This window comes from Oncorhynchus mykiss, chromosome 3 (genome assembly GCF_013265735.2).
Source record: "Oncorhynchus mykiss isolate Arlee chromosome 3, USDA_OmykA_1.1, whole genome shotgun sequence".
Lineage (NCBI taxonomy): Eukaryota > Metazoa > Chordata > Actinopteri > Salmoniformes > Salmonidae > Oncorhynchus > Oncorhynchus mykiss.
In genome coordinates this window covers 14,559,969-14,586,330 of record NC_048567.1, presented here as the reverse complement: position 1 = coordinate 14,586,330, position 26,362 = coordinate 14,559,969, and the positions used below count along the sequence as shown (strand labels likewise).

The 26,362-nt window shown below is 44.2% G+C and overlaps 1 protein-coding gene across 6 annotated transcripts in view; it reads right to left on the bottom strand.

The window, feature by feature from the left end:
- Positions 1-26,362, bottom strand: part of LOC110510370 (histone-lysine N-methyltransferase 2A) — a 75,905-nt gene that overhangs the window by 15,279 nt on the left and 34,264 nt on the right. For all 6 annotated transcript variants that reach the window (XM_036975378.1, XM_021591722.2, XM_036975380.1 and 3 more), the window contains 16 exons: positions 23,563-23,747; positions 23,157-23,258; positions 22,893-23,003; positions 21,495-21,571; positions 19,573-19,808; positions 19,311-19,465; positions 18,967-19,104; positions 18,654-18,812; positions 18,435-18,552; positions 18,246-18,324; positions 17,996-18,156; positions 16,558-16,701; positions 13,153-16,426; positions 12,414-12,523; positions 12,137-12,274; positions 11,566-11,818 (listed from right to left, as the gene is read on the bottom strand). In XM_036975378.1, the coding sequence (XP_036831273.1) occupies positions 11,566-11,818; positions 12,137-12,274; positions 12,414-12,523; positions 13,153-16,426; positions 16,558-16,701; positions 17,996-18,156; positions 18,246-18,324; positions 18,435-18,552; positions 18,654-18,812; positions 18,967-19,104; positions 19,311-19,465; positions 19,573-19,808; positions 21,495-21,571; positions 22,893-23,003; positions 23,157-23,258; positions 23,563-23,747 (5,440 nt within the window). The remainder of the gene's footprint in view (positions 1-11,565; positions 11,819-12,136; positions 12,275-12,413; positions 12,524-13,152; positions 16,427-16,557; positions 16,702-17,995; positions 18,157-18,245; positions 18,325-18,434; positions 18,553-18,653; positions 18,813-18,966; positions 19,105-19,310; positions 19,466-19,572; positions 19,809-21,494; positions 21,572-22,892; positions 23,004-23,156; positions 23,259-23,562; positions 23,748-26,362) is intronic.

Below are 26,362 nucleotides of genomic sequence, written 5' to 3'. Positions count from 1 at the left end.
GAGTTAATTTGGAAAAAAGTTTGCGTTTTGAGGACTGAATTTATGGATTTTTTTTGGTAGCCAAATGTGATTTCTAATCTAAGCTATTTCTAATACACAAGGAATCTTTTTGGAAAAACTGAGTATCTGCTATCTAACTGAGAGTATCCTCATTGAAAACATCAGAAGTTCTTCAAAGGTAAATGATTTTATTTGAAGGCTTTTATGTTTTTGTTAATGTTGCGTGCTGGATGCTAACGCTAATGCTAACGCTAAATGCTAACGCGAAATGCTAACTCTAGCTAGCTACTTTTACACAAATTATTGTTTTCCTATGGTTGAGAAGCATATTTTGAAAATCTGAGATGACAGTGTTGTTTACAAAAGGCTAAGCTTGAGAGATGGCATATTTATTTCATTTCATTTGCGATTTTCATAAATAGTTAACGTTGTGTTATGCTAATGAGCTTGCTGATAGATTTACACAATCCTGGATACAGGGGTTTTTTCATAGCTAAACGTGACGCAGAAAACGGAGCGATTTGTCCTAAACAAATAATCTTTCAGGAAAAACTGAACATTTGCTATCTGAGAGTCTCCTCATTGAAAACATCTGAAGTTCTTCAAAGGTAAATTATTTTTTTGAATGCTTTTCTGTTTTTTTGTGTAAATGTTGCCAGCTGAATGCTAATGCTAAATGCTACGTTAGCCATCAATACTGTTACACAAATGCTTGTTTTGCAATGGTTGAGAAGCATATTTTGAAAATCTGAGATGACAGTGTTGTTAACAAAAGGCTAAGCTTGAGAGCTAGCATATTTATTTCATTTCATTTGCGATTTTCATGAATAGTTAACGTTGCGTTATGGTAATGAGCTTGAGTCTGTATTCACGAACCCGGATCCGGGATGGGGAGATCAGAATGGTTAAGGAGCAGATTCAACGCATGAGCAGCACAGCCTATGGGTGTGATGTGAGGGTAGGACTCCTCCCCTTTAGACCAAGCGGCCTTCATGTTCGCAACATTGTCTGTCACCAGTGCAAATACCTTCTGTGGTTCAAGGTCATTGATGACTGCCTTCAGCTCATCTGCAATGTAGAGACCAGTGTGTCTGTTGTCCCTTGTGTCTGTGCTCTTGTAGAATACTGGTTGAGGGGTGGAAAAGTAGTTAATTATTTCTTGCCCACGAACATTCAACCACCCATCAGAGATGACTGCAATACAGTCTGCTTTCTCTATGATTTGCTTGGCCTTCACTTGAACTCTGTTGAACTCCGCATCCAGCAAATTAGTAGATAAAGCATGTCTGGTTGGAGGGGTGTATGCTGTGCGAAGAACATTCAGAAATCTCTTCCAATACACATTGCCTGTGACCAGAGGTGAACCAGTTGCATACACAGCTCGAGCAAGACATTCATCAGCATTTCTCTGACTACGTTCCTCCATTGAGTCAAAAAAACTTCCAGGAGGACCATGAGCTGTTGCTATGGATAAGGTGTCTCATCATTTTCACCTCGAATAGGAGTAGAGGGACTTTTGTCAAAGGTAGCTTGTTGTGAGCACAGAGGGAACGTTATTCACTTTGCCAGATGATTTTTCATGTTTGTTGCATTCCTCACATACAGTGGGGCAAAAAAAGTATTTAGTCAGCCACCAATTGTGCAAGTTCTCCCACTTAAAAAGATGAGAGGCCTGTAGTTTTCATCATAGGTACACTTCAACAATGACAGACAAAATGAGAAGAAAAAAAATCCAGAAAATCACATTGTAGGATTTTTTATGAATTTATTTGCAAATTATGGTGGAAATTAAGTATTTGGTCAATAACAAAAGTTTCTCAATACTTTGTTATATACCCTTTGTTGGCAATGACAGAGGTCAAACGTCTTCACAAGGTTTTCACACACTGTTGCTGGTATTTTGGCCCATTCCTCCATGCAGATCTCCCCTAGAGCAGTGATGTTTTGGGACTGTTGCTGGGCAACACGGACTTTCAACTCCCTCCAAAGATTTTCTATGGGGTTGAGATCTTACGAAGCCACTCCTTCGTTGCCCGGGCGGTGTGTTTGGGATCATTGTCATGCTGAAAGACCGAGCCACGTTTCATCTTCAATGCCCTTGCTGATGGAAGGAGGTTTTCACTCAAAATCTCACGATACATGGCCCCATTCATTCTTTCCTTTACACAGATCAGTCGTCCTGGTCCCTTTGTGTTCTTTGGATGCAACTCAGCATTCTTTGTCCTCCAAACACGACGAGTTGAGTTTTTACCAAAAAGTTATATTTTGGTTTCATCTGACCATATGACATTCTCCCAATCTTCTTCTGGATCATCCAAATGCTCTCTAGCAAACTTCAGACGTGCCTGAACATGTACTGGCTTAAGCAGGGGGACACGTCTGGCACTGCAGGATTTGAGTCCCTGGCGGCGTAGTGTGTTACTGATGGTTGGCTTTGTTACTTTGGTCCCAGCTCTCTGCAGGTCATTCACTAGGTCCCCCCGTGTGGTTCTGGGATTTTTGCTCACTGTTCTTGTGATAATTTTGACCCCACGGGGTGAGATCTTGCGTGGAGCCCCAAATCGAAGGAGATTATCAGTGGTCTTGTATGTCTTCCATTTCCTAATAATTGCTCCCACAGTTGATTTCTTCAAACCAAGCTGCTTACCTATTGCAGATTCAGTCTTCCCAGCCTGGTGCAGGTCTACAATTTTGTTTCTGGTGTCCTTTGACAGCTCTTTGGTCTTGGCCATAGTGGAGTTTGGAGTGTGACTGAGGTTGTGGACAGGTGTCTTTTATACTGATAAGTTCAAACTGGTGCCATTAATACAGGTAACGAGTGGAGGACAGAGGAGCCTCTTAAAGAAGAAGTTACAGGTCTGTGAGAGCCAGAAATCTTGCTTGTTTGTAGATGACCAAATACTTATTTTCCACCTTAATTTGCAAATAAATTCATTAAAAATCCTACAATGTGATTTTCTGGATTTTTTTTCTGATTTTGTCTGTCATAGATGTCATCATTCATCTGTCATCATTTCCCAAGATGGCATAGCAGTTCAGACGTATTTTTGTCCTCGTCCTGTCATGTATATAAATATATAGATATATTTCCAACTTTTTTTCACATACATTTTTAATTTTCCAAAAACTCCGCTTCACCAATTTATATTTATATAAAAAAGTATTATTTACCTCAGATCTGTAATCCTCCGAGAGGCTAGCCAGAAATTAGCCAGAAGCTAGCCGGGAGCTAGCCAGAAGCTGGTCCAGAAGCTACTCTGAAGCTGGTTCAGAAGCTAGTGAGCTTATTTACTGGCTAATCGTTAGTACTCAGCTAACCACGGTTTGTGGTCATCGGCTGTCCTTTGGCTCGAGAATCTATCGCCAGTTTTGTACGGCGCGGTGCAGCGCGGCTCGGAACGGAACAGAACATACCGGATTTCGGCCGCTGGCTCTGGACATCCATACCTGGATCTCACAGCTAGCTAGCTGCTATCCGTGTGACTATCGGCTTTCGTCGATTCCGTAGCTAACATCAATTGTTCCGGAGCTAGCCAGCTGAAGAGTTCCATCAATCACTCCTGGGCTGCAGTCACCTACCCGGACCCGTTTTGCTGCCTACGCGGAGCCCCACCGGGCCTTCACAGTTGGACTGCCGACGTTGTCTACCCGAGGGAATTGTCCGGCTGGCTCCTCCGGCGCAACGTTGCCTGGGCGCCCATCTGCGGCCTGCTAGCCGCTGGCTATCTTATCAGCTGCTATCTGAATAGACAATCAGACAATTTTTATTTGATTTTTTATTTATTTTTCTTCTTGGGCCTCTATAACTATATCTATTGTTTTTATTTTTGTTGTTGTTGTGTTATTTGGATTAATCCCCTCTACCACACGGAAACCCACTAATCTACTGACGTTCGGAACGCAAGAGTTGGCTAATAACAGACCTCCATTCTATGCTAGCTTGCTCCTATGCTAGCTTGCTACCGATTTAGCTGTCTAAATCGCCGTGACCCCCAACCAACCTCTCCACTCACTGGACCCTTTTGATCACTCGACTGAGCATGCCTCTCCTTAATGTCAATATGCCCTGTCCATTGCTGTTCTGGTTAGTGTTTATTGGCTTATTTCACTGTAGAGCCTCTAGTCCTGCTCATTATACCTTATCCAACCTATTAGTTCCACCACCCACACATGCAATGACATCTCCTGGTTTCAATGATGTTTCTAGAGACCTCCACTGTATTCACATCCTACCTTACCTTTGTCTGTACATTATACCTTGATGCTATTTTATCGCCCCCAGAAACCTCCTTTTACTCTCTGTTCCAGACGTTCTAAACGACCAATTCTTATTGCTTTTAGCCGCACCCTTATTCTACTCCTACTCTGTTCCTCTGGCGATGTAGAGGTGAATCCAGGCCCTGCAGTGCCTAGCTCCACTCCTATTCCCCAGGCGCTCTCTTTTGACGACTTCTGTAACCGTAATAGCCTTGGTTTCATGCATGTTAACATTAGAAGCCTCCTCCCTAAGTTTGTTCTATTCACTGCTTTAGCACACTCTGCCAACCCGGATGTTCTAGCTGTGTCTGAATCCTGGCTTAGGAAGACCAACAAAAATTCAGACATTTTAATTCCAAACTACAACATTTTCAGACAAGATAGAACTGCCAAAGGGGGCGGTGTTGCAATCTACTGCAAAGATAGCCTGCAGAGTTCTGTCCTACTATCCAGGTCTGTACCCAAACAATTTGAACTTCTACTTTTAAAAATCCACCTCTCTAAAAACAAGTCTCTCACCGTTGCCGCCTGCTATAGACCACCCTCTGCCCCCAGCTGTGCTCTGGACACCATATGTGAACTGATTGCCCCCCATCTATCTTCAGAGCTTGTGCTGCTAGGCGACCTAAACTGGAACATGCTTAACACCCCAGCCATCCTACAATCTAAACTTGATGCCCTCAACCTCACACAAATTATCAATGAACCTACCAGGTACCTCCCCAAAGCCTTAAACATGGGCACCCTCATAGATATCATCCTAACCAACTTGCCCTCTAAATACACCTCTGCTGTTTTCAACCAAGATCTCAGCGATCACTGCCTCATTGCCTGCATCCGTAATGGGTCAGCGGTCAAACGACCTCCAATCATCACTGTAAAACGCTCCCTGAAACACTTCAGCGAGCAGGCCTTTCTAATCGCCCTGGCCGGGGTATCCTGGAAGGATATTGATCTCATCCCGTCAGTAGAGGATGCCTGGATATTTTTTTTAAATGTATTCCTAACCATCTTAAATAAACATGCCCCATTCAAGAAATTTAGAACCAGGAACAGATATAGCCCTTGGTTCTCCCCAGACCTGACTGCCCTTAACCAACACAAAAACATCCTATGGCGTTCTGCATTAGCATCGAACAGCCCCCGTGATATGCAGCTGTTCAGGGAAGCTAGAAACCATTATACACAGGCAGTTAGAAAAGCCAAGGCTAGCTTTTTCAAGCAGAAATTTGCTTCCTGCAACACTAACTCAAAAAAGTTCTGGGACACTGTAAAGTCCATGGAGAATAAGAACACCTCCTCCCAGCTGCCCACTGCACTGAAGATAGGAAACACTGTCACCACTGATAAATCCACCATAATTGAGCATTTCAATAAGCATTTTTCTACGGCTGGCCATGCTTTCCACCTGGCTACTCCTACCCCGGTCAACAGCACTGCACCCCCCACAACAACTCGCCCAAGCCTTCCCCATTTCTCCTTCTCCCAAATCTGCTCAGCTGATGTTCTGAATGAGCTGCAAAATCTGGACCCCTACAAATCAGCCGGGCTAGACAATCTGGACCCTTTCTTTCTAAAATGATCTGCCAAAATTGTTGCCACCCCTATTACTAGCCTGTTCAACCTCTCTTTCGTGTCGTCTGAGATTCCCAAAGATTAGAAAGCAGCTGCGGTCATCCCCCTCTTCAAAGGGGGTGACACTCTTGACCCAAACTGCTACAGACCTATATCTATCCTACCATGCCTTTCTAAGGTCTTCGAAAGCCAAGTCAACAAACAGATTACTGACCATTTCGAATCTCACCATACCTTCTCTGCTATGCAATCTGGTTTCAGAGGTGGTCATGGGTGCACCTCAGCCACGCTCAAGGTCCTAAATGATATCTTAACCGCCATCGATAAGAAACATTACTGTGCAGCCGTATTCATTGATCTGGCCAAGGCTTTCGACTCTGTCAATCACCACATCCTCATCGGCAGACTCGACAGCCTTGGTTTCTCAAATGATTGCCTCGCCTGCTTCACCAACTACTTCTCTGATAGAGTTCAGTGTGTCAAATCGGAGGGTCTGCTGTCCGGACCTCTGGCAGTCTCTATGGGGGTGCCACAGGGTTCAATTCTCGGACCGACTCTCTTCTCTGTATACATCAATGAGGTCGCTCTTGCTGCTGGTGAGTCTCTGATCCACCTCTACGCAGACGACACCATTCTGTATACTTCTGGCCCTTCTTTGGACACTGTTAACAACCCTCCAGGCAAGCTTCAATGCCATACAACTCTCCTTCCGTGGCCTCCAATTGCTCTTAAATACAAGTAAAACTAAATGCATGCTCTTCAACCGATCGCTACCTGTACCTACCCGCCTGTCCAACATTACTACTCTGGACGGCTCTGACTTAGAATACGTGGACAACTACAAATACTTAGGTGTCTGGTTAGACTGTAAACTCTCCTTCCAGACCCATATCAAACATCTCCAATCCAAAGTTAAATCTAGAATTGGCTTCCTATTTCGCAACAAAGCATCCTTCACTCATGCTGCCAAACATACCCTTGTAAAACTGACCATCCTACCAATCCTCGACTTTGGCGATGTCATTTACAAAATAGCCTCCAATACCCTACTCAACAAATTGGATGCAGTTTATCACAGTGCAATCCGTTTTGTCACCAAAGCCCCATATACTACCCACCATTGCGACCTGTACGCTCTCGTTGGCTGGCCCTCGCTTCATACTCGTCGCCAAACCCACTGGCTCCATGTCATCTACAAGACCCTGCTAGGTAAAGTCCCCCCTTATCTCAGCTCGCTGGTCACCATTGCATCTCCCACCTGTAGCACATGCTCCAGCAGGTATATCTCTCTAGTCACCCCCAAAACCAATTATTTCTTTGGCCGCCTCTCCTTCCAGTTCTCTGCTGCCAATGACTGGAACGAACTACAAAAATCTCTGAAACTGGAAACACTTATCTCCCTCACTAGCTTTAAGCACCAACTGTCAGAGCAGCTCACAGATTACTGCACCTGTACATAGCCCACCTATAATTTAGCCCAAACAACTACCTCTTTCCCAACTGTATTTTATTTATTTATTTTGCTCCTTTGCACCCCATTATTTTTATTTCTACTTTGCACATTCTCCCATTGCAAATCTACCATTCCAGTGTTTTACTTGCTATATTGTATTTACTTTGCCACCATGGCCTTTTTGCCTTTACCTCCCTTATCTCACCTCATTTGCTCACATCGTATATAGACTTGTTTATACTGTATTATTGACTGTATGTTTGTTTTACTCCATGTGTAACTCTGTGTCGTTGTATGTGTCGAACTGCTTTGCTTTATCTTGGCCAGGTCGCAATTGTAAATGAGAACTTGTTCTCAACTTGCCTACCTGGTTAAATAAAGGTGAAATAAAAAAAATAAAAAAATAAAAAGATGAAGTGTACCTATGATGAAAATTACAGAGTTCTCGCTCATCTTTTTAAGTGGGAGAACTTGTACAATTGGTGGCTGACTAAATACTTTTTTGCCCCACTGTATGATTTGGCACAGTATTTGCAAATGTACACAGCTTTTCCTTCTACATTAGCTGCAGTGAAATGTCTCCACACGTCAGATATTGCATGTGGCAATATCCTGTAAAGATTAGAAACAAACGAGTAAAAATAAAATAAAAATACAATTCCATGTAGAGAAAAATAGTTAACCTCTTTGGGCTGGGGGGCAGTATTGAGTAGCTTGGATGAATAAGGTGCCCAGAGTAAACTGCCTGCTACTCAGGGCCAGAAGCTAAGATATGCATATTATTAGTAGATTTGGATAGAAAACACTGAAGTTTCTAAAACTGTTTGAATCATGTCTGTGAGTATAACATAACTTATGTAGCAGGCAAAACCCCGAGGACTAACCGTTCTCTGTCTGTTCAGTGAATTCTCATTGGCAAACGATATTTCTTAGGCACTTGTTTTCAGTTCCTACCGCTTCCACTGGATGTCACCAATCTTTGGAGTTTGGTTGAGGTTATTCCTTTTTGCAATGAAGAAGTACGGCCATCTAGGAAATGGGTAACACTGTTGAGAGTTGCGCAAGACTTGAAAAGTAGCGTTAGTTTCCTCTCGTCCTCTATTGAAAACAGATAGACCAGTCTTCAATTAGATTGATTATTAACGTTTAAAAATACCTAAAGTTGTATTACAAAAGTAGTTTGAAATGTTTTGGCAAAGTTTGCAACTTTTGAGATATTATGTAGTGACGTTGCGCAATTTGGAAACTGTTTTTTTTCTGGATCAAACGTGCCAAGTAAATGGACATTTTGGATATATATGGATGGAATTAATTGAACAAAAGGACCAAATGTGATGTTTATGGGACATATTGGAGTGCCAACAAAAGAAGCTCGTCAAAGGTAATGCGTTTTGTGTAGCGCCTGCAGGGTTGAAATATGCTACTCTTTGTTTACTGTTGTGCTATCATCAGATAATAGCTTATTATGCTTTCGCCAAAAAGCCTTTTTAAAATCTGACATGTTGCCTGGATTCACAACGAGTGTAGCTTTAATTTAGTATCTTACATGTGTGATTTAATGAAAGTTTGATTTTATATAATTTTATTTGAATTTGCCGCGCTGCATTTTCCCTGGCTTTTGGCCAAGTGGGACGCAAGCATCCCCATAAGAAGTTAAACTGTTTGAATGATGTCTGTGAGAGTAACAGAACTCATATGGCAGGCAAAAACCGGAGAAAAAATCCAACCAGGAAGTGGGAAATCTGAGGTTCGGAGATTTTCAAGTCTTTGCCTATCCAATATACAGTGTAAATTTGGTCCGATTGCACTTCAAGGCTTCCACTAGATGTCACCAGTCTTTAGAACCTTGTTTCAGGCTTCTACTGTTAAGGGGGAGCGAATAAGAGCTGTTTGACTCAGGGGTCTGGCAGAATGCCATGAGCTATGTCACACGCGCAGCCGTGAGAGCGAACTGCATTCCCTTTCATTTCTAAAGACAAAGGAATTGTCCGGTTAGAATATTATTGAAGATTTATGATAAAAACATCCTAAAGATTGATTCTATACATCGTTTGACATGTTTCTACAAACTGTAATGGAACTGTTTTGACTTTTCACAAGTGCCTGCACCTTGTGAATTTGGATTTGTGAACTAAACATGCAAACAAAAAGGAGGTATTTGGACGTAAATTATGGACTTTATCGAACAAAACAAACAGTTATTGTGGAGCTGGGATTCCTGGGAGCGCATTCCAATGAAGATCAAAGGTAAGTGAATATTATAATGCTATTTCTGACTTCTGTTGACTCCACAACATGGCGGGTATCTGTATGCCTTGTTTTGGTGGCTGAGCACTGTACTCAGATTATTCCATGGTGTGCTTTCGCTGTAAAGCTTTTTTGAAATCGGACAGTGGTTGCATTAAGGAGAAGTATATCTTTAATTCCATGCATAAAACTTGTATTTTCATCAACATTTATGATGAGTATTTCTGTAAATTGATGTGGCTCTCTGCAAAATCACCAGATGTTTTGGAAGCAAAACATTACTGAACATAACGCGCAATTGCAAGCTGAGATTTCTGGATATAAATATGAACTTTATCGAACAAAACATACATGTATTGTGTAACATGAAGTCCTACATGAAGTCCTATATAGTCCTATGAACGCCATATGATGAAGATCAAAGGTTTGTGATTAATTCTCTTTCTATTTCTGCGTTTTGTCACTCCTCTCTTTGGCTGGAAAAATGGCTGTGTTTTTTCCCGTTAACGGGATCTCAGCCGTAAGAATAAGCTGCAAGGAGGCATGAGGACTGCAGATGTGGCCAGGGCAATAAAATGCAATGTCCGTAGTGTGAGACGCCTAAGACAGCACTATAGGGAGACAGGACGGCTGACCATCCACGTAGTGGCAAGCCACGTGTAACAACACCTACACAGTATTGGTACATCTGAACATCACAACTGCGGGACAGGTACAGGATGGCAACAACAACTGCCCGAGTTACACCAGGAAGGCACAATCCCTCCATCAGTGCTCAGAGTGTCCGCAATAGGCTGAGAGAGGCTGGACTGAGGGCTTGTAGGCCTGTTGTAAAGCAGGTCCTCACCAGACATCACCAACAACAACGTTGCCTATGGGCAAAAAGTGCTCTTCACTGACGAGTCGCGGTTTTGTCTCACTCGGGTGATGGTTGGATTTGCGTTTATTGTCGAAGGAATGAGTGTTACACCAAGGCCTGTACTCTGGAGCGGGATCGATTTGGAGGTGGAAGGTCCGTCATGGTCTGGGGCATTGCAGGCAATCGCAACGCTGCGCGTTAAAGGGAAGATATCCTCCTCCCTCATGTGGTACCCTTCCTGCAGGCTCATCCTGACATGACCCTCCAGCATGACAATTCCACCAGCCATACTGCTCGTTCTGTGCGTGATTTCCTGCAAGACAGGAATGTCAGTGTTCTGCCATGGCCAGCGAAGAGCCCGGATCTCAATCCAATTGAGCACATCTGGGGCCCAGGGCCATTCCCCAAGAAATGTCTTGCAGGTGCCTTGGTGGAAGAGTGGCCACACCAGATACTGACTGTTACTTTTGATTTTGACCCCGTCTATGTTCAGGGACACTTTATTCCATTTCTGTTAGTCACATGTCTGTGGAACTTGTTCAGTTTATGTCTGTTGTTGAATCTTGTTATGTTAATACAAATATTTACACGTTAAGTTTGCTGAAAATAAACGCAGTTGACAGTGAGCGGACATTTTTTTTATTGCTGAGTTTATTTACTAGTTAATAAAATATATTCACCCCACCCAGTATTGTAATCAAAACTTACCAGAAAGCATGTTGTCCTTGACTCAGACAGTGTAGTAGTGTGGGCACAATAGCATCTCATTAGTGTGCAAGATCTTGAGAATCAGCTGTACATGTAATGGAAGAGTGGACTGCACGTGATGGTAGAATGCACTGTGCATGCAGAGATTTGCAATTCCATTGAATTGGGATAGTTTAACCAAAATATGCCACAAAACCTAGAATTGCCTTGTGTATCCCACAAAAAAGGTTCTCAAAAAATTCCCATGGGCAATTTCCAGAAATTTACCGGAATGTTTCCGACCCTTTGCAACCCTACTCATGATACCGAGGAAGTGTTGGTGAAATGTTGACAATATATGTAAGATGAATCTGTAAGACAACTCAGACCCAATTTACAAATTACACTCCAAAATAATGACTTCCCTTATAATTTCTATATTTAACTTCCAGGGCCCCTGAAGTGAACAGAACACAGGGACACTGACCTGAGGTAGACCTCAGAGCGGGCACATCCAGAGGGGTTGACAGGCAGGTCCTCCTCTTGGCTGATCTGTTTAAAGAAGCGGAAGGCGTGGCTATGGCAGCGGCGGGCCCCCTGGAGCTGCTCCACCAAGAAGACCACTGTGTCGTGGAGCAGGCCCAGCATACGGACACCTGTCATCCCAGAGAAGGACAGCTGCCTAAGCCTTGCCCCTGCCCGCGCCTCCTGGACACAGTCTATCACTGCCCTCCAGGCAACTGAGGAGGGAAAGGAGGGGGCAGAGAAATAGAGAGAGAAGAGTAAGACGTGAGTAACACAGCATAACACACAAATGTAATACATATGGAAATTAGCCTACATTTTGTGCTAGATGGTTTATTACACAAGTTAATTCTAGCCAAGTACGAGAACAAACATTTTTCATAATCTTATGTTTAGTCACATGTAGAAATAGTGGGTATTTGTACAGAAATCATTGCCTTGAGTGTTGGGAAATGTAATTATTTCTAAACGAACACTCCACAGATAAGACACATGCAGTCTATTAATTTGCCCTTTCCTCCCTGAAACCTCACCCTCTATGCTGTCTGCCTCCACACTGAAGCCGTCATCACTTTTGATCTCGAAGCGAAGGTGGGGCTGGTCTCGGCTGGGGGGACACTCATCGTCCTCGTCTGATGGCAGCAGCTCATCATCTGAGCATGATACAGCACCTGACAGGATGGGAATACCACAGGGTATTTTCAAATCAGGCACACTTGTTTACAGGTATAAGAAGTATCATCAGTCATCATCATCCAAGTCATCGTCATACAGACATACTGTTCATACGGTACCATTACACATAAGTACCTGAGTATTTGTTCCAGTCAGTCAGGGCACTGCGGCCCACTCCGTCCCAGTTCTGTTTACCCATGTCCCCCCCAAATCGAGGTATAGACAGGCGGTCCCAAGGCCCTGGCCTGTGAGGAATATAACAAGAGAAACACTGAAATCGACTGGATACAGGCTGAATATCACTCACTGTATTAGATACACACTTTAGGGCAGAAATGCAGTGATGACAATTGGAGAGCATCGTGCAAACTCGGAGCTGTATTGTAGATTGGTAAATGAGTGGTGACAATGACAATCTCAGTTATGACTTCAAAAAAGGTTTCTATGCATGACCTGCTCTTTATAGTTACTGACCTCTACATAGCCTATCGACAGTTCTATTTCAGGAGTAAAACGCCTTGTTCCATTTGTCATATCATACTGTAGGTTACTAGTAGGGAGAGGAAGAGTTAAGAGTAAGGTTAAAAATAGCCAGACATGATCTTATCGACACTAAAGAGAAGAGGCCCACACTGGAAACATGATCGACGTGCCAATTTGAAAAGAAATAATATTGCAATATGAATCTGACTTTGAGCATAGTTGCAGATGTAGCAACTTAATCACTTTTACATTAAAACGGAACTCTACCGGAGACTCACTGGCCATTAAACATAAAGGCATGACTATTCTTGTATTATTCATTGGAAATAATATTTGTACATTTTGTCTCATTACATTAGATCACTGCCCTGATAAGTTCCAAAAGACTAACCTGGTGCTTTCAGAGTCACTCAAGTGCTCCTCCTTTAGCTTGTCCAGGTCCAACACACCTTTCACCGTTGGGGTTTTAATGCGAACACCCCCAGCCCTGCTGGAGACAGCAGCAAAGCTGTCTTTGGGTAGCGACAGGTCCTCCTTAGCACTAGGGGGCTCTGGCTCTAGGAAGTCTGTCTTGGACTTCTTTGTGGCACCAATGCGATCTGAAAGGGAGGACACCCTCTTCATACGGACATGGGCGCGAGAAGGGCGGGTTGTTGAAACAGACAGTGTGGTGGCTGCGGGCTCGGGTTCGATGTGTAGTCCTGGGGGCAGGACCACAGATTTCAGGGAAGGGTTGTTACGGAATGTGGAGGGACTCAGTATGCGTGGACCGGTCCGGTTGGGGGTGTAGTTACTGGCCATGGCTTGGTTGATGATGGCTTGGGCGCTCTCAGTCTTGGTCATGGAGGAACTCCCGTCCTGACCAGCAAACTCAAACAGGTCTGCAGCTTTGTCAGACTTCTCTCTCTTAGAAGTTGTGGAAGGTTCTTTCTTCTTTCTGGGTTTCTTCATCCCTGGTATAGCTCCATCTGCAGATACGCTTGCGTTCTTCCTGGGTTTCTTGACCGCAGTTGCTGCCACTGTCCCATTGCTGTTATGAGTGAGCAGTTGAGTGATGGTAGCTGGGTTCTGAACCACAGGCGTGGCCATCTTAGGGACATGGGTTGGCATGGCAGTCCCTGTAACTGGGGTGGACATTGTACCAGCTGCTGCCAAGGTGGCAGACAGGGCATTGCTCTGAAGGAGGCTGGCTATCTGAGTGACACAATTATAGGAGGGACAGCTCTGACTGGGAAGCTGGAAGGTGTTGCTCTCTGGGTTCTTCACAAAGATCTGGCCCAGGCGGTTGACCAGTAGAACGTGAGGTGTAGGGTCCACGTTAGGACCACCCACTTCCTTCACAGTAAGGATAGCGTGGCCAGGTAGTCCCTGAGTTAACAGCGGCTGTTGGGGCTCCAGTGGCGGCCTGGGGGTGGAGAAGTTGATGGAGATGGTGTGTCCCATGGCAGCTTCCTTTTGCAGAGACGTGGAGCTGTATCCGTTAATCATCACAGGGGCAGAGGAGGGCTGAGGCGAAGAGAGCATGGGGTGACACTGGGTGGAAAGAGCATCGGAGAGAGAGGATACGGAGGGAGAGGAGGATACAATGGTAATGGCTGTGGAGACCATGGCCTGGGATTGTGTGGAGAATATAGGCAGAGAGACAGATCCATAAGATGGGAGCCTGACGCTTGATGTTGCAGATAAAATGGGATCAATTTGAGAGGACAAATGTGGAAGTGCACTGTCTGGAATAGGTGCTGATAATTTGGTACAAAAGGTCTCCATGGGCGGCAAGACTGTTGACCCTTGGGAGGATGTCAGGGGTTGTAGTGAGATGCTACTGAGAGGTGGCCTTGAAGGGTTAAAGCCAGGCAAAGAGAACTGCACAGAGGGACTCATTTGTAAAGGGTTCATCTGTGCTACGCTGGGGTTAGGGAAGTCCGAGGAGATAAGAGAAGAGGGTTGAAGAAGCTCCAACAGGGTGCCCTGACTACTGCTCAACGAGGGATCTTGTGAACTCTCTGTCAAGTGGTTCATGTAAATGGCAGATCCATCTGTGGGCGATACAAACTGGCCGCTGTTAGAATCCAAGAAGAGGTCTTTTGGGTCTTGAGGCTGATGGGTTTCCATGGGAGCATCAACCTGGACAGGGACCAGCTCAGTGAAACAAGTGCTGGGGGAGGGAGGATCACACCTTTCAAGAACAAGTGGAGCCCCAGGGACAAAGTCCAGACCGGAAACTTGAAATAAATCCTCTGGGTAGATCGTATCAGGCACCTTAGTATGGACAAAGTCCAGTAGAGTTCCTTGAAGGGGTGCAATCAGCACTGGTTCGTGGGAGTCTAAGGAGGGGACTGAGTTATTTTGCTCTACAGGAGTTGGGAAGGTGTATAACTGCAGGGGAGTAGTATTCACATCAGCAGGGCTGTATGTTGTGGAAGGGTCCACTGCAGCTGGTCTTCGAGCTTCTGGTGAGATCTCAGTTGGTGCAAGGGTCACACTGTCCAATTCATTCCTAGCTAGTTGTGTGGCATTAAAGGCTTTGGATGGATCATGGGGTCTATACGCTGGGGGAGGTTTTGTAGCGGGGAGGAAAACTCTGGTTGTAGACTTGAAAGGGTTGCTAAGGGGTGACTGATCTGGGACAGGGCTTCCAGGGTCTGCACTTAGACCATTTGTTGTAATTTTTACTTCAGGCGGAACATGTGTTTGAGCTGGGTTCTGAACTTGACTGGCACTCTTCAGTTTCTGAGCTCCATCTGTGGTTGTCACGCTGGCATCACTCTCAGTCCCATCGTCCACACCGTCCAGCTGAGGGATAGATCTTGAAGAGGGAGAGGCAGGAGCCTGGGATGGGTCCCTGGTGCCTGTGCGACTGACCACAGTGTGCGAGAAGTCAAAATAGTTCTCCATGTCCTCATCAGAGGAAGTGTTCCCCCAGTCTTGCCTGGTGGATGCAGCTGAGCGGGTCAGGGCTGTACGGGTCTTCCTCTTGCGAACCTCGGGCTCCCAGAACTCCTCTTGGTTGTCGTCGCCCTCCACATCTATCTGGGCACCACAGTTCATGGCCACTCCCTCATTCACTAGCGTCTCCTCAATCTCAATCTCAGTCTTCAACTCGGAGACCATGGCCACGTCAGAGTCCTCGTGGAATTGTGTGAAAGAGCCCCTAAGTGGTGAGGTGCTGTTGGGTGCAGGGTTATCCTCCGGTTCTGGGGAAGCCAGGAAGTTGTGTGGTACCTCCACTGAGTCTGACTGGTTCAGGTCAAAAGACAGCCTGGGTCTAGGAGAGTGCTGGACGGTTGGGGAGAGGGACAGGCAAGGGAAGCTGCCCACACTGTCTTCCCACGGTGGCTGGGGAAAGAGTCCTGAGGTAGAGTGAGTCATGTTCCCGGGGCATCGGGCAGAGGAAGCACTTCGACCTCCGACAGGGCGGGCAGAGGGAGAGGTCAGCAGGATATCAGTAGCGCCGAGGGGAAACAGCAGAGAGGTGGGTACGGAGGCCTTGGGATGCATGGAGCCCCCAGTGCGGAGGGTGATTAGTCCCGATCCAGTTGGAGAGCCCAGGGGTGGGGAGGACATGTCCCTGCGGGTTTGGGAGTGGGGGCTGTGGCGACGAGGCCTGCGTGTCTCCTCCAGGTCACTGATGGTCAGGATGTGGTGGGGTTTGGACTTGGTAGCTCCTGCAGAGGAAAATCAGATCGCAGTGAGACAACTGATTTCTGGGTAATATCTAGAAATCACTCAAAACCTGACAATTGTCTTTTTTTTTTATTAGAAAACAACATTAGCCAACCATGGAACAGTTAGTTACCTGGGGAGGGCAGAGGCCGGAACAGTCCTCCAGCTGGTCTCCTGATTTTGGGCCTTGCCCCTTGGTCAGGTTTAGGGAGTGGCGCTGAGAAGCTGGGAGTAGTGGGTCGGGAATGTGCCACGTCAACCTCTTGGGCATCAGATTCTAGAGGTGAAACAACAACAACAACAACTCTGTTTCCTATGCCACGTCTAAGTCTTGCTAATATCCACGTTGCAGTGTAAGAAAGCCAACAGTCACATTAATATTTATACTGAACATAAATAGCAACGCAACATTCAACAATATCAAACATTTCATTGAATGACAGTTCATAAGTAAATCTGGCTATTTAAATTAATTTGGCCCTAATCTATGGATTTCACATGACTGGGAATACAGATATGCATATTTTGGTCACAGATGACTTTAAAAAAAGGTAGGGGTGTGGATCATAAAGTATCGGGTGTGAGCACTATTTTTGCCTCATGAAGCGCAATATCTACTTCACATAGAGTTCATCAAGCTGTTGATTGTGGCTTGTGGAATGTGGTCCCTTCTCCACTTAAACGTCTGCATGAAGTTGCTGGATAGTGGCAGGAACTGGAACACACGGTTGTACACGTCGATCCAGAGCTTCCCAAACATGCTCACGGAGTGACATGCCTGGTGAGTACGAAGGCCATGGAAGAACTGGAACATTTTCAGCTTCCAGGAATTGTGTACAGATCCTTGCGACATGGGGCAGTGCATTATCATTCTGAAACATGAGGTGATGGCAGTGGGTGAATGGCACGACAATGGCACGACGGGATCGTGTCATGGTATCTCTGTGCATTCAAATTGCCATCAATAAAATGCAATTGTGTTCGATGTCCGTAGCTTATGCCTGCCCATACCCTCATGCCACGATGGGGCACTCGGTTCACAACATCAGCAAAACGCTCACCCACACGTGGCCATACAACGTGATCTGCAGTTGTGAGGTCGGTTGGGCATACTGCCAAATTCTCTAAAACAACTTTGGAGGCAGCTTATGGTAGAGAACTAAACATTCAATTTTCTGGCAACATGTCTGGTGGACATTCCTGCAGTGAGCATGCAAATTGCACGCTCCCTCAAAACTTGAGACATTTATAGTATTGTGTTGTGTGATAAAAATGCACATTTTAGAGTGGCCTTTTATTGTTCCCAGCACAAGGTGCACCTGTGGAATGGTCATGCTGTTTAATCAGCTTCTTGATAAGCCACACCTGTCAGGTGAATGGATTATACATTATTAGTAAACAAATTAGTGCACAAAATTTGAGCTAAATAAGCTTTTGTATGTATAGAAATTGATATGATATTTAATTTCAGTTTATGAAACATGGCACCAACACTTCACATGTTGCGCTTATATTTTTGTTCAGTGTAGTAGTGAGGGTTTGATGCAGTGTTGTGTTACCAAGACTCTCACCTGACTGGGCGCAGGGGCTGTGTGCTATAGTGTTATTCTCTCCCTTATCAGGCATCTCTTCAGCAGGTTTCTCAGGGACCGGCGGTCGGACCTCACGGATCGTACACGTGTATTTGCATCGCCGCAGTGGGTTCACCGTGCTCCAGTACCAGCGAGAACACCTGCGGAGAGGAGGAGTTGAAAGGAAGTCATAAAAAAACCAAGACTAAACATGCCAATTTCTCATTCATTATTCATTGCTGCTACTTACCGGTAACCCACTGGGAAAAGTTTTCCTTGCTTTGCAGACAGCTCAGTCAGCATACCTAGCTTTTCAATCTGCAAAGAGCCTGAATTCAGAAAATAACTATGATTAGATGAGCAAAACCCATGACCATTCATGTTATACTTATACTCAAGTGAGCTAAAAATAACAATGTAATGTGTCGAGAAAATATACCAATCATCAAATTGATATTTTCTGGCTCGAGTCCAGTCAAGAACTTCCTGCGAAGACTGATCCCATCAAAGTCCACGTACATCCTCCGATTCACCTCAAACCCTTGGCCGGTGATGATCTGCAATGGAACAAGAACAATGTACACATGCGTGAGGAAACTCATTCAAATATAAAAATTAAAAAAAACAGTCCCACTGCTGAGTAGTCCCAGGACTTTACCTTGCCACTGATGAGGTCTCTGTGTTTGTAGCAGTAGACCTTCTTGTCGTCCTGGAATACACAGTTGCGGGAGCGGGCACACATGAAGTGGTAGTTGCTCTGGCAGGAGGTCAGACAGCAGCCCACTGTGGCACCTGTATGGTTACAGCGCTCACAGCGCTGCAGAAACAAGGAGACAGGTTAGATCAGTCCAGGAGGAGAGAATAAGGGTAGATAATGAGTTTGAGAGATGATGGACAGTGGACAAAGATACACAAATTACAGCTGCAGGGAAAAACAAGAATGTCACTGCACAAATAAAGTGAAGCCTCACCATGAAGCGCCCCCTAGCGACGGCACTGTGCACGTGCATCAGAGAGCCATTGTCCTCCTCGAACACCTCGGCGGACCACATGGAGCAGTTGATGTGAGCCCATTCGTTCTGGCCCAGGTACAGCAGCCTGCCCGCCTCCTGAAGGACACAGGGAGGAGGTTAGAAATACAGTACTGATGGGTTACCTACTGTGTGGATTTAGTTGACTTAACTTCCTGTGAGTCAAGGGTTGTTATGTTGAAAAGGGGTTTGAAGGCTTAGTGCTCTGAAGTCAGAGTGCGGTTTGTGTTTCTTCCACCATGCTGCTCAGAAGTGTTCTGAAACCTAGTTTCAGTCTTACTCACATTGGACTTAGCATCTCCATACTTTTGGCACAGTGAGCATTGCCTCCCGTCGTCCTTGGACCACCCTGTGTCTAGGTCAGCCTTGGACAGCCGTCCCTCAGACTTGAATGGACGTCCCTCAGACATGGATTGCCGTCCGGCTCTTCCCCTTTTCCCTGAGGGACAAATGCCAAACATCAAACCAAAACAATTCCCTTAGGAAATTGGTTGATTCAATATTTTCGTTCTCATAGTTTTTCCTCCCCTCAGTTGTGTAAAGTACCTTTGAGTTTATTAAGCCTGAAAGCCCTGTTTTTCCTAAAGTGGAGACCCCTGGTTGGCTCTGTGATCAGTGGGGTGGTGGGGTGAGGCACCTCTTCTTGTTTCACCTCCAGGCGTGGTACATTCTCCGTCTGCAGGCTCCCTAGAGGGGCCCTGGACCTTAGCTCCTCCCTCTCACGCCACTGGGCATACACATGCTCAGTGGTGGGGGGCTGAACCGCATGGGACAGCATCCCACTGCAATGGGAAAGAGAATGGATGAAGAAATGGAGGGGTGAGGAGATGAAAGAAGAGGAAGTCAAGTTCTGTGTTAGACACCAGCACAAAACTCAAATTTGGATGGTTTAGGCAAACATCTGAGTTACATACGCACACAGTTACTCAAGTTAGGATTTGACTTTGGGAATACAACTGCGACAGTGGCTCACATCTAGCTAACTTTAATGATGACACTCATTTACATTAAGAAAGAATTCATGTTTATTAATCAATCTTTCCCCCAGAAGATAAGGTGACAGACAGGTCAAGTCCTGAGCTTACCAAATCAAATCAAATCAAATTTTATTTGTCACATACACATGGTTAGCAGATGTTAATGCGAGTGTAGCGAAATGCTTGTGCTTCTAGTTCCGACAATGCAGTAATAACCAACAAGTAATCTAACTAACAATTCCAAAACTACTGTCTTGTACACAGTGTGAGGGGATAAAGAATATGTACATAAGGATTTATGAATGAGTGATGGTACAGAGCAGCATAGGCAAGATACAGTAGATGGTATCGAGTACAGTATATACATATGAGATGAGTATGTAAATAAAGTGGCATAGTTAAGTGGCTAGTGATACATGTATTACATAAGGATACAGTCGATGATATAGAGTACAGTATATACGTATGCATATGAGATGAATAATGTAGGGTAAGTAACATTATATAAGGTAGCATTGTTTAAAGTGGCTAGTGATATATTTACATCATTTCCCACTCTACCACTCTACCTTTACCACTCTGTGCATCACCCTGCAATGAGTTAAATGAAGTCACTACTCTGTGTCCTCCGTCGCAGGGAAGGAAAGATGTGAACTGGGAATGTATGGGAGAGGGGCACTGTCCTGGCTTTAACATACAGAAGAAGAAGATAATTATAAAACTAACTTCTGTAACTTCCTGTCACATTGGATTTTAATGACTATTCCCCCCTCTTTAAGGTCATTGTTGACAGTACAATTCAAATCAACTTCGCATTTCCCATCAGGATGTGAACAACAGGGGTGTCATACAAATGTGTGGCAAACCAGAAAACATAATCAGTTGTGCCACTGAATGTAGGCTTATGCTGCTTCATGGGAAAATGCATAAATCACTGCAGGGATGTAGTGAAGCAATGTCACAACCCAACATTAAACTGGAATTTCATTGAAATCTTCCCATATGAGTCAATATCTGATGACATGGTCAATTCTTCAACCTAAATGTTAAATCCCCAAATCCCAATATCTGATGACATGGTAAATTCTTCAACCTAAATGTTAAATCCCCAAATCCCAATGTCTGAGAAATAACTCCCAGACAGATAACCTTCTAAGAGCCATGGTAAATCGTACGCCGAGTTCACGGGCATAACAAAAACTAGGTTTAACAGACTAGGATAGGGATCATCAACTAGATTCAGCCGCGGGTCGATTTTCTCTTGAGCAGATAGTCAGGGGGCCGGAACATAATTACACATCATTTGTTGACTGCAAAATGATCGCAAGAAGCCCAAACAGATATAATAATTTGACTAAAACAATAATTTCAAAACCTGCTTACATTGGTATGAAACCACATTTCTCTATTATGCGTGGGAAATAAAATCACTGTGGGCCACCAGTTGAGATACCCTGAACTAGGAGATTTAAGGAGCAGATTGCTACTCACATAGGCAGGTCTTTGGATCGGGGGTCCCACACTTTGGGGTCCTGACTGTTGAACCAGTTGAAGACCTCCTCCAGAAGCTACAGAGAGAACAGTGAGGAGAGGGTGAATCTACATTCCTCTGTTGGCCATTTTACAACATGTCGTTCATTTTTCTTTCCAATAAACATTGCAAATGTTATTGGATTGAACCATCTTCTATGATTTTAGTTTGAACCCATGACCACCAGGGGAGTCATGACCACCAGAACCACAGCCCTACAGAGCCCCATAACTCATTCCCAATCACATACTGTTCTGCAAACTAGACAGCCATTTGGAACAGTAGACACTGTAACTGACAAGTAACCTGGAAGTCTATGTCGTTTTTTGTTTGAATTGTTTACTTGTTCGCTATGCGGGGGAAATGATAAAACAAGCAGAACTACATAGCTAATAACTGTTGTAACGGGGACAGTATTGTAGCAACACACCTTTGGAGGGAAGGTAACCCATGCGCTGTGTTAGCTAAGTTTTCATGTCATCAGGTGTAGTTCGTAAAGGTTGAAGCTTGTATGTTAAGATGGTAACGTTATAATAATTAAGGATGAAGTGTGAATTCATGCCAGGAATAATACGTGTGAAGTTTGATTTCCTCCCTTCTGTAATAAGCAGCCAATGAGGTATTCTTCCTTTATTCATGTGTTTCATCTGATACTGTTAAAGCTCCGGCTAAACTGTTTATGTCTGTAAGCACTTCAGAGTTATACCAAGCTAATAAGTCACTCGTAAGATAAGGCTGTAAGAGTGTGGTTAACTGTATTTTCATTTACTTTATAGTTCTCACGGAAGGTGATAATTCTGACTAAAACTACAGAATAAAGCCGCCAGTTAAAATCAAGGAACGGTTGTGCTCGTGGTTACTGAAGGGAGCTACAGACACAACAAGACATATACTGAGGACTGATATCACTGACTGAGTACAGACCATGTATTGCGTTAGGATGAGGGTATTCAAGTGTCTGTTGTCTAACTTCTGATATTGAATTTGATGAAACATTTAAACTAGTGTGTACAGTCTATACACATAACTTCAAAACAAGTTGAGAACGTTTCAAGCAAGATGAGCGTAAACAGCTGTGTTCAAAGTGCAGCCAAGTGTCGTGAGAACATTTGTATATCCGTTTACTATCGTGTGTGTGTGTGCTTTTAGCAAAAAGGTTGTGGTTATGTAACTAAAGTACAGTAAAAACGTGATAACATTGCAGAAGACTTATAGTTCATCCAACTGGTTTCTGTCATACAGAAAGTACTGTGCTTGTAGCTTACATGGTCAAGTAAATACTTCTGATTTGTACTGTACAATTGCCTATGTAAAGAGATTTCCTCCCAGAGTGTTGCTGTCTGAGTACTCCGCATTACCTTCAAGTAGTAGGAGCGGGCCACGGCTGTGGGCCTTTCATCCTCCGGGAGAGACTCCTCCTGGTCCAGACGCCTCCGCACCACTTGCACCACATCTTCATGGAACGATTTCTACAACATCAACAGACATAGAAATATACAAACATAGTTATTTAGCTGACACTACTCATTCATCTTCCTTTGAAAATGTTCCTTCAAATGAGAGTTTCAATGTAGAAGAGATCCTGTCCTGCCAATTCAGATGCTATATAGACAGACGCTGACCAGGGTGGTGTAGAGGCCTTTGTCAAACTTCTTGCCCACAGCACGGAGGTCACAGGCTGGCTGGCCCTCCGCTCCACTGTCAGGGTCAACCTGGGTCACACACTACAGGAGGGGAATAGGGACAAATTTAGTATGTTAGAGAGAAACAACACTGAACTTATGTGCAACAGTTCAAGATGAACAGGCAAATAGTCCCAGCAGAACAGGACTATATCAGCTAATAAACTTTTAAAAAGAGAGGAGAGAGTCGTTGCACTCGTTCTGTGAAATTATTTCTTCAGAACAGCCACATCAAAACTTGACAAGTCATGATAGGTGTTAAAGCCTGCTGCTATTTTCAGCTTGCGCATCTGGTCTCATTTAACATCCTGTGACAAGAAGCATTGTACGGCCTGGTATCTCCCACCTGTGAGCAGGTGATGAGGTGCTGGGTGAGAGTGGAGGTGAGCAGGCAGGCCAGCACCTTCTCTACCCCGGCTCTCAGCTCCATGTGGAGCAGCTCCCTCCAGGGGCTGGGCTGGGACTGGCTGCAGGGTCGGCAGGAATACGCCACACTCTCTGGCAGGCTGGACAAAATCTCATACAGGTCACCTGGTGGGGAGGAGAGGGAGAGGGAAGGACAACCATCAGAACCATTCCACTTCATCAAAATCATGGGAGATAACAGCATGTGATGAACTCAGATTTGGGCTGTCCCAGATAGTCGTCGTCTGTTCTTTAGACCAATCAAAATTGTAAAACACATTTTTCAAATATAGACACTCTATAATTTGAATAAAATCAACTATATGCACTGAGCTTGTCTGACGCTTTAAGCGCACTGTTTGATTAAATAATTAAGACAAATTACTCATGAGGGAGGGAGCCCATTGGCCACAATGAGTAAAAACATTTATAACAAATGACAGCAAGTCTCTCCTCCCTGGTGCAGCAAACAGACACCACAGCAAGTGTTTATTGCGCTGTCTGTGCCAAAGCTGCAACATAATAACAGCTATTTCATTTCTTACTTGTTTCTAAACTGAAAAGTTCTGTTACCGAAATACCTACATTTGTTAAGGAAAAACATTCCCTAGACCCTTGCTCTCTTTAAGTGAAACATGTATGCATGTGACCAATAGGGCCTGGCCTATAGCCTATCATAATCACATCAATAAATTGGTTCTAAAACACCGAACACGACAGCAAAATGGATGTGAAAAAGAAACTTGAAAGTGCCAAGAGTGAGCAAAGCTGTCATCAAGGCAAAGGGTGGCTACTTTGAAGAATCTCAAATATATTTTCATTTGTATGTTTACTACATGATTCCATGTGTTATTTCATAGTTTTGACATCTTCACTATTATTTTTACAATCTAGAAAATAGTAAAAATGAAATAAAAACCCTTGAATGAGTAGGTGTTATAAAACTTGACTGGTACTGTATATGGATAATTTATAAAACCAGGCATGTTTAACATTTAGGCTATTCATTAATTAAGTTGGTGTTTCCCCTCAATTTTCTTATGACAATTAAGGCAAGACCTGTTTCCTCGCCTCCTCATTCAGCTGCTGCCTCCTCCGCATTGTTCTCAACACCAACATGCTGGTTAACTTTGCTATTATGCACATAGCAACATATTGGGGGAAAGGCGCCAATTCAACGGCGCACTGAAGATTATGTATCAGAACCACTAACCATCGCGGTAGAATGCGCATTTGTTATATAATATTCTATTAGCGTTGCACCATTATTGTTACATAATATAACCATTTACAATTTCTGTAGCACGTTTTGGAGTTATGGGCTGTGCCATCCTCATGGCCTCGGCAATGGAGCAGTCCACTGAGATAGGCGCAAATTAGACAGCCGGCTTGTGCACCATGAAGAAATACATACATTTGGGACTGTTAGACTAAAGAATGCTCAGTCGACCAACAACCCATTGACAAAACAATCGACCAGTCCACTTAATGGGGTTAGCCTTAATAGAGATACAGTGCCTTCAGAAAATATTTACACCCCTGGACTTTCTCCACAACCTGTATTTAAAATTGATTAAATTTGTCACTGGCCTACAAACAATACTCCTTAATGTAAAAGGGAAATTATGTATTTCTAAATTTTTACTAATTGAAAATGAAAAGCTGAAATTTCTTTAGTCAATAAGTATTCAACACCATTGTTATGGCAAGCCTAAATAGGTTCAGGAGTAAACATTTGCTCAACCGTTTACTGCAGTGGGCTAAATCAGTTTCACACAGCGTTTCTTGGTAATCTTTTATTTATTTATACTTTTAAACCCTTTTTTTCTCCCCTTTTTCGTGATATCCAAATTGGTAGTTACAACAACTCTCGTGTGGACTCGGGAGATGCAAAGGACGAGAGTCATACATTCTGCGACACACGACCGTGCCAAGCTGCACTGCTTCTTGACACAATGCTCGCTTAACCCAGAAGCCAGCTGCATCAATGTGTCAGAGGAAACACCGTACAACCGGCGACCAAAGTCAGCATGCATGTGCCTGGCCCGCCACAAGGAGTCGCTAGAGCGTGATGGGACAAGGACATCCCGCTTGGCCAGACCCTCCCCTGGGCCTGGGTTCGAACCAGGGTCTGTAGTGACGCCTCAATTAGTTCTTCCATGGCCTGCATACTCACCAGACATGTCGCCCATTAAATATGTTTGGAATGCTCTGGATTGACGTGTACGTCAGCGCGTTCCAGTTCAGCCAAGATCTAGCAGGTTCGCACAGACATTGAAGTGTGGGACAACAATCCACAATCAACAGACTGAACTCTATACGAAGGAGATGTGTCGCGCTGCATGAGGAAAATGGTGGTCACACCAGACACTTACTGGTTTTCTGATCCACGCCCCTATCATTTTATTTAAGGCATCAGTGACCAACAGATGCATATATGTATCCCCAGTCATGTGAAATCCAAAGAGTAGGGCCTCATTTTTTTTCAATAGACTAATTTCCTTATATGAACTGTAACTCACGTTTAAATTTTTTTCCCAGTTTACTTTTAAACAAAAGTATACACCTCACACACATAGTCATGGGCTTAAAAAATGACAAATAAACCAGTACTATGTCAGAGAGTTGAAATGTATTCAATTGAGTTTGATTCCAAATACTACACTTTATACACACATCATAAAATACTAAAATAACAAAAGACATAGAAACACCGCATTTTCGGCAGGCTTTTTTAAATA